Here is a 7,856-nt window from a genome sequence, read left to right on the forward strand (position 1 = left end):
GGGGGTTTTGGGTCAAAACTATTTATTGTAATGTGACAAATTGTGGAAAAGTTCATATACTTTAGAAAGATGGCATGCCTAGGTGGGCCCCATATGGGGCCCTACATGGGCAAACCCATGTGGGGCCACCGTGGAACCCACGGACAAACCCCATATGGGGCCCACCTAGGCATGCTGGCAGAGGGTGTTAATTTTATATAAAAAATGGGATGATAAGGTCTCATATGGCTGTAGTTAAGCTCACTCACGTGTATATTTTCAAATTGAAATTTTGCGTAACGCTGTACTACAATCTTACAAGTACAATGACAAAAACAAAACAAAAATAAATAAATAAATGCCAGATAAACTGACGGAGCTTCCAAGCAGCATGATCAAACAGCGTAGAGTGTGTTATATGAACAATATTTATCTACAACACCTACCAGCCTCAACACACCTGCCTGCTTCTAAAGTCTCAGACTCAGCAAGGCAGCAGAACAGTGTTTGCAGAACGAAGGAAATACATTTCAGGATTGGTCAAGAAGATGCAGGCAACTAAAGAGCCTGCTCTGATGGGAAAATAAAGATGTAACGCTTTACTCTCAGTGTAGATCATGTTCCACCAATCAGAACACATCTAATACATTCATTGTCACCTCTTTGTGATTTTTATCCTAGCCCCTTGAGGTCCGCCTAAATGTGAAAGATTCTCTTCTCAAATCTTAGTGCTTTTTGTCGAGATTTTCAGAGGTACTATACAATTTACAAATGCTTTCCTGAGTGTTATTTGCTTGTTTGTTACGTTTGTTTATTTTGCAGACACGCGACGTAGGGCCCAGACTTCCGCCACCGAAATGGATTGCCGCAACAAAAGACTATAAAGGATGAATAACCACCCCCGCCGCTAACTGTCAGTCTGTTTTCCAGACTCTCTGCTGAAGGTTTAAAGCTCTTAATAATCATCAGCTCATGCCATGAATTTCGATTGTGAGGCAAATTAAGAGAACTCAGAAAGCACCACTTCAGGCACTTGGAAAGCCAACTAAATCTCAAGAAACGACGACATACGATATATGTACACGGACACCAGGGCATCTCACGCAAAGCTGACTTGTTTGAAATGTGTAAACGGCGCCTGGCTTGTCAAGCATTTGGATTGAAAATTGTCTCATTAACAGCAAAACTGCTTGTTGTTGAATCAAACCAGGTCTCTGTGAGGACACAGCGGGCTCGCGTCGGCCTTCTGTCGGCTTTTCCCTCTAGCACAACGCTTATGCCCTGAGGGGAGGAATTGTGGAAGCCTCTTTTTCTCAAGGGCAGTGCCTATTTTGCTCACTGGCTGCAGCCGAACATTTTGTTCCACTCGGTGTAAGTGTCAATCTCTTTCTGCGATATACTGGCTTGGAATTTACAACAGACACCTTCAATGTCCTGGTAGGTGAGGGGCCTCATCTGGCCCCGGGGCATCATGCCCGTCATGTCCATGCTCTGTGCTGAGACATGTAACAGACCTACAAGGGCCTCCTGGCAGAGTCTGGCCAAATCCAGTCCAGAGAAACCCTCGGTGCGCTGCACAAGCAGTGCCAGCTCCTCCTCGCTTAAGCAGAACTTGTGCTGGGATTGGGCCAGAACCTGGTTCATGATCTGGTGTCGGGCTGCGCTGTCCGGTAGGGGCACCAGTACCCTCCGAGTAAAGTACCTCCGGAGGCCTTCATCCATATCTTGAGGTCTGCTTGTGGAGCAAATGACTAGGACTTGGTTGCTTCCATCTTCACCTGAGCTCATAAGGAGAGAGTCCAGCTGGGTGAGTAGTTCCCCCTTCAGTCGGGTGATTGGACTCTCTTCACTGACATGAGCTGACAGTAGCATGTCCACCTCGCTAATGAAGAGCACCGATGGCTGTCGGCAACGGGCCACCAGGAATGACGCACGGATAATTTCCTCTCCATCCGCCAGCCACTTGGTGGCCAGAGTAGAGCCGCTGAGCTGGAGAAACGTCGCTCCTAGCTGACTGGCGAGACAGCGGCCTAGCAACGTCCTGCCACTGCCCCTCGGGCCAAACAGCAACACGCAGCGAGGTGCTGGTCCTAAACTACTGAACATGTCTGGACGCAGAATGGGCCACAGGACCTCCTCCTTCAACGTAACTTTCGCCAGGTCTAGACCTGCGATGTCACTCCAGTCCACAGGAGGGCCCTGCTGAATGATTTCTGAGGTCACAAGGTCCAGGAGGTGAGGGTCGCAGGTTTTTAATTGCTCCTCGGCAGGGCGGGATGAAGCGGAAGAGGAGGAGGAGGTAGGCCCTGGTGCTGAGTGGGAAAGGTGGAGGCGGTGATCATCAGCACCTTGCTCACTGAGAGAGGGGGAGGTGAAGCTGGCAAGAGAGTCTGCTGACCGTGAGCCCCCCAGGGTTGAGGAGACATAGGCTGGTGGGGTAAGTGGCCCACCTGTTGCCTGGCTGCCGTACTTTCTCTGCTGCTGCTCTGATGGCATTGCAGACTGTTTCTGAGGATTAAATGGTAAAGATGACTTTTCCGGATTCCTGTCGAAGCCACCGCCACCCCCACTGTTAGAGCCCCCATTTGCACTGCTGCTGTCCGCCACCCTGTACATGGGACTCTCTGTTGAGCTTCGTGCCTGGGGATAGCCAAAGTTCCCGTAAGACGTGTCCATCTCTCCTTGGCCTGTCATATAGAAGGCCTTCCTTTTCAATGTGTTGGAGGAACTGCTGTTGAGGGGAGTGGGGGCAATTGGGGTCAGGTTGTGGCTCTGGTATGGGTATCCAGGTAAAGCAGAAGAAGGGGGGAGAGGAGTAGGGGCAGCGATGCCTGAGGGGAGGTACGAAGAAGGAGGGGGCGCTCCTCCAGGGCTGTATCCCGGCCCAACTGAGCTCTGAGCTGGGTAGCCAGCTGGGGGGTAATTATAACTAGACAAGTTGGGGGAGCCTCCATTGTAAGCTGGAACAATGGTGGGGTGGGAAGGAGGTGGAGGGGGCTGTAAGAGCCCAGAGCTGTGCAGTGGGGAGGGAAGGGCAGCGGCGGGGGCGGACTGGGAGCTGTAACTACTGTGCAGGTAGGAGCCGCTGTACGTGGGGCCGTATTCCTGAGACGTCATGGAGGAGGAGTGGAGCGCAGTGGCTGAGTGGCTCCCACAGCTGCTGCTGGAGTAGCTGGGCTCGCTGAGGGTGCTGGAAGCCAGGCCTGGGGAGCTGCAGATCCCAGAGACCACTTCAGACGCAGCAGCAACACCTCCCTTTCTGACAGAAACTCCCTCTGGGATGCAGCTCATGGGGTAGACACCATCTTGCCAGGGCTCTGACTCGCCTTTCCGGCCATTCATCACCCCAGGGACTCCAGGCACCTCAGAGTAAGAGGCGGGCATCTCAAGGATTCCAGAGTACTTTTCGGCATACTTCTTGAGCAGGTTGGAGGCAGTGAGGGCAGATATGTCGTCATTGGCCCAGGCGTACTGGTAGGTGGCAGACCGCTGCAGGTGGCCTGACACCGCCCTGTAGGCCTCAGCCTTGTGGGCTGGGGAGCGGGTGGTAGAGGAGATGTCGAAATGCTGTTCGGCCCACTGGCTGTGCTCGGGGGTCCACTGCATCTTCAAGCCTGAAAAACGAAACGGAGACATTACCACACAAGACACAAGGCAACGTGGAGATCAATTAAAAAAACACCATCCACTTGTCTGAAACAAATCTGAAATCCTACATTGAAGTGGAGACTGTACTCCTCACTTCTTCACCTGTTTTCCCATTTCGTCCCATTACAACCACAATCTAATCTATATTACTTGGATTCTACGCTGTAGACCAACATAATGTAGGGTATAAATGTGAAGACAAAGAAAAATTAATTATTTTTTTGTCAGCTGCCAGTCTTGGGAGTATGTCTAAACTCCAAAGACTTGTTCCCGTTCTTAGATTTATGTCTGGACATTGACTGGGCCACTATTAACAAGGCTGGTAACTATGAAAGTTAATCAAATCTGCCATAATAAAAATTCATGATTTGGCTCATTACAAAGTAATGCAAATAATGGTTCGAGCAAAATTAAGTTTACTGCCAGTTGGAGTGCAAAGATTTTAACATTATATGAATTCAAATATGATTTACGGTGTGTTTGTAGACTTACAAAACAACAAGCTAAAGAAAGAGAGAAAAAGGTGTTTTGCTGTTGTTGGAAGTACATTTCCTAGTCCCTGAAGGAAAGCATGCCCTCAGCATGATGCTGCCATGATGCACCAACTTTAAACTCGATTACTTTCCCTCGGCAATGCATTTCCCTGCCACTTCTCCATAAACGTCAGATTTGCAGAGTTGCATAACTGCTGTTACTGGTTCCGACAGAATACCTTAAAGTTTGAAGTTGTAGCATGGCAGAATATGGAAAAGCTCATGGGGTGTGAATACTTTTGCAGGGCTCAGTGTATTGCAGCAGAGGAGGACAGTGGAATGGCTGCTTCTGGCAGCCTAATGCACCACAGCCAGACCAATAAGACAGAGGCATTGAGGGTCACTCTATAATCCCCAGCTCATCTGAGGTGGCTGGAGATGGGTTTGAAAATGTGCCTCGCACTACAACTACACAACACACACACACTGATTTGCTCATAGTGCTTTCATTCAACACACACAAACCTGTGCTCATACACACTGACACTTAAAAAAAAAAAAAGCCCTATGCCTTCACTCGAGCGTGCAGTGGTGCACACGCACACACATGCATGCATCCACTGACCCAGACGGACAAACACAGGCACGCACACAGCAGCTGTGGCGAGCTATGAATTACAACACATTGTGTCTCAAGCTTAGTTCCTGTCTGCACGGCTCCACCTTGACCTCCTCTTCTCTGTCTACCTCTCTTCTTCGTACCTCCCTGTTGCCTCGTCTTCCCTCACTTCTGCTTCCATCTTTGCTTTTTTTCTTCTCTCTCCACCCCTCTCTTTATTTCTCTTCACCTTCTTTTATTCTGACTCAATCTATTTCGATATATATCTCCCTGCTTTCATTCCCTTTTCAGTGCATCTGCCCCTCCTCTTATTTACTCCGCCTGTGCTCGCGTCGCGTCGCTTCCCTCCTCTCCCCTCCTCTTCGCCTCCCCTCCTTCCTTGCTCCATCTCATCTCAAACACACTCACCTGGCTCTCCCCTTTATTGCCTCGGGAGGCTGGAGAGCCACTGTTTCCTTTAATCCTAGCCAATGCCATCTGCAAACACTGACAGTCACACAGCGACTCCATCGTTGTCTCGCTATCAAAGCCTTGATGCTATCAAAGGCTGGACGGGGCGTAATCACAGCAGCCGCGCGGCAGATTGAACCCTGTTTGATTTGACTTAGTGCACACAAATAAAGGATAATATCGGTGTCATTTAGGCTGCTTCCTGCGACTTATTGACTGGCGGCAGTTGCATGCGGAGAGACCCACAGCTGGGGGTCCGCTGAACAATCCCCGGCTCCAGAATTGGTTTGCCATGCGTCTATTTGCGAGAGTAAATCAGGCACGCCAAATAAAATCTATTCCCTTCCTGCCATCCGTTTATGCTTCTGCAGACACAGACGCATGGGAGGAAAAAGCCGACACATTAACACTCTTTTGCTACCTTCTCTGAGGCTCTGTGTTTGTTTGGTAACAATGCGGGCAGGGAGTGAATAAGGGGGGATCCCGTCCCCAGACTCTTATTTCCTCTCTCATTCTCCTCTCTTAACTGTCCCTCTGCAGACGCCAGTGGCTAATTAGCAGAATGGCGATCTGCTAATTGTGTTAATTTACAACATTTTAGCCGAGGGGAGTCTTACGGGGGAGCTGGCGAGCCCATCACCCTCCCAGTGAAGCGATGGAGCAAGAGCAGATCTGAAGTTTTCTATTAGCAGCTGAGCTTCTTTATTACTTTATTATAAGAGGCAGCGTTTCAGGAGTGTATATTAACAGGAAAAAAAACAAACAGATAAAGGTTGCTTCAGTCTTAATAGAATTAAAATATCACCATCAGGATTTGATTTTGAGCTAAACTATGCATCCGTTATATTTTTGCTAACTGCAGACTTGAAATAAATTAGCTTGGCTGCGGCATATTCTTTTAATAGCAGGTATGTTGCCATGGTGAACTTATGTAAAACAGCAAAAAAAAAAAAAAGTCTTCCAAGGGGTTAATAGACTGGAATGCTTTGAAGCATATATCCAACATGCTTAATTTAAAAAGGGGGTATTATGTAAAATTGCCGTTTTGAGCTTTAAATGATGTTATAATGTTATTCCTTCATCAGAAACATACCTGAAGTATTGCCTTGATTCTTTCACAAATGTTGGAGAAATTAATTACTCTCTTGTGACAGCCATTGGGGTGCCTAAATGTTTGGAGCTGCACTCTCCAGCCGAGATTCGGCCTCACAAAGTGTCCCTCGCCTGCACAGCCCCTACAGACTAGTGGCAGCAGCAATTAGCAACTTCGAGTTTGCTGGGCTTATCATAGGAACTACTTCTCAGTCCGATGCTATGAAGGACATTTGTACACGGCTTAACTGAAAAACGACGTGCTGAAGTGTCAGAGACAGTAGGAGCTTCTTAAAGAGACAGAGGTCAATTTCAAGCCGTCAAATTGTGAAGTCAATTTTCTTTTGTTTGATATACACAGAAAATGAAGGTAACATAGTTACTTGATTGCACTATAAAATGGTACTATGTGACCCAGTAAAGGGGTCTGAACACAAACGTATGCTACACTTTTCAAATGTATATTTGCAAGATCATTTGAGAAGCCCCGTAATAATTATTCATTCCACTTCATAATTTAGGTTCGTGTTACATCTTTCGTCACAGTCTTGCTATTTTTTCAAATATCCACATGAAATAATTGGCATTAGAGTTTACTGAACTGTTTCTAAATGAATACTTTCACATTAAATTAGAAAAAAAAAATTGTGGTCAAACACTATTTTTCTGGGAATTAGCTGAAAAGTCCTAAAAGTATATTTTTTTCAGTGGGATTTTCCTTTAGGCAGATTTAAGTTTCAAACTTACTTTCACATTTGATCTTAAAGTAAACACTGGCATATCTCATAGGGTACATATTTTTTGTTTTTTGCCTTGTATGTTTTAAAGGCCAATAATTTATTCACACGGAGCATGAGCAGCGTGGTTTTATTAAACCACACCGAGTGGTTTAAAAAATAATAAAAAAAACCCACACACAAAAGTAGACTTAATTTTCCAATGAGACGATAATTCCAGCCAAATGATACAACTCCTCTGTGAGCAAGTGATTTAAAGTCGTTTTCTGTGTTCTCTTACCGTCTGATCTGTAGCCAAAAGCTACATGTCGGCTTGGCTGCAACTCTCTATAGCTTTAACATTACCTTTTCAGCACCACTAAATAATATATAGCTGTAGATAGCAAGGATAACATTCATGAGGTAATGCTCTCGGCAAGTTTCAGCCTCGTCCTCTGCATCAGTAAACACACACGCTCTCTAACAAACTAAGTGTGTATTCCCCGTCTGGCTCAGGAGATTTAATAACCGCATGTGTTCTCACAGCGGCTCTCCTCTCTGCAGATAAACAGGCCAGCTATGAAGCGCCTTCCCTTGATTCCATGTCAATCTGTGGCGATGCTTCTGCAGAAACATCCATCTTTATGTCATTTTACGCCAGCAGAAATCTGGATATTGGCCGAGATTGATCAGGGAATCATGCACTTTACCTCTGCCTGTAAAATACTTCAATTGGTTTTTATGGAGGAGATGCAACACAAATGTATATTCCACGTTTTAAGATGTTACATTTTCCTAAAATGCACAGGTCAAAGAGTGAATTATAGTTATATCTATATTCAAATATGTACTTTTAAGTATATCTCAAGCAATAGACCA

At 46.5% G+C, this 7,856-nt stretch overlaps 1 protein-coding gene across 1 annotated transcript; it reads right to left on the reverse strand.

The window, feature by feature from the left end:
- Window positions 1-1,031: 1,031 nt before the first annotated feature.
- Window positions 1,032-3,612, reverse strand: LOC103147180 (fidgetin-like). The gene has a single exon (XM_016678236.1). The coding sequence runs from the start codon at window positions 3,583-3,585 to the stop codon at window positions 1,315-1,317; it is 2,271 nt and encodes a 756-aa protein (XP_016533722.1). The 5' UTR covers window positions 3,586-3,612; the 3' UTR covers window positions 1,032-1,314.
- Window positions 3,613-7,856: the final 4,244 nt, after the last annotated feature.

The sequence above is a fragment of the Poecilia formosa genome, unplaced genomic scaffold, assembly GCF_000485575.1.
Source record: "Poecilia formosa unplaced genomic scaffold, Poecilia_formosa-5.1.2 Scaffold175, whole genome shotgun sequence".
In the NCBI taxonomy this organism is placed as follows: domain Eukaryota; kingdom Metazoa; phylum Chordata; class Actinopteri; order Cyprinodontiformes; family Poeciliidae; genus Poecilia; species Poecilia formosa.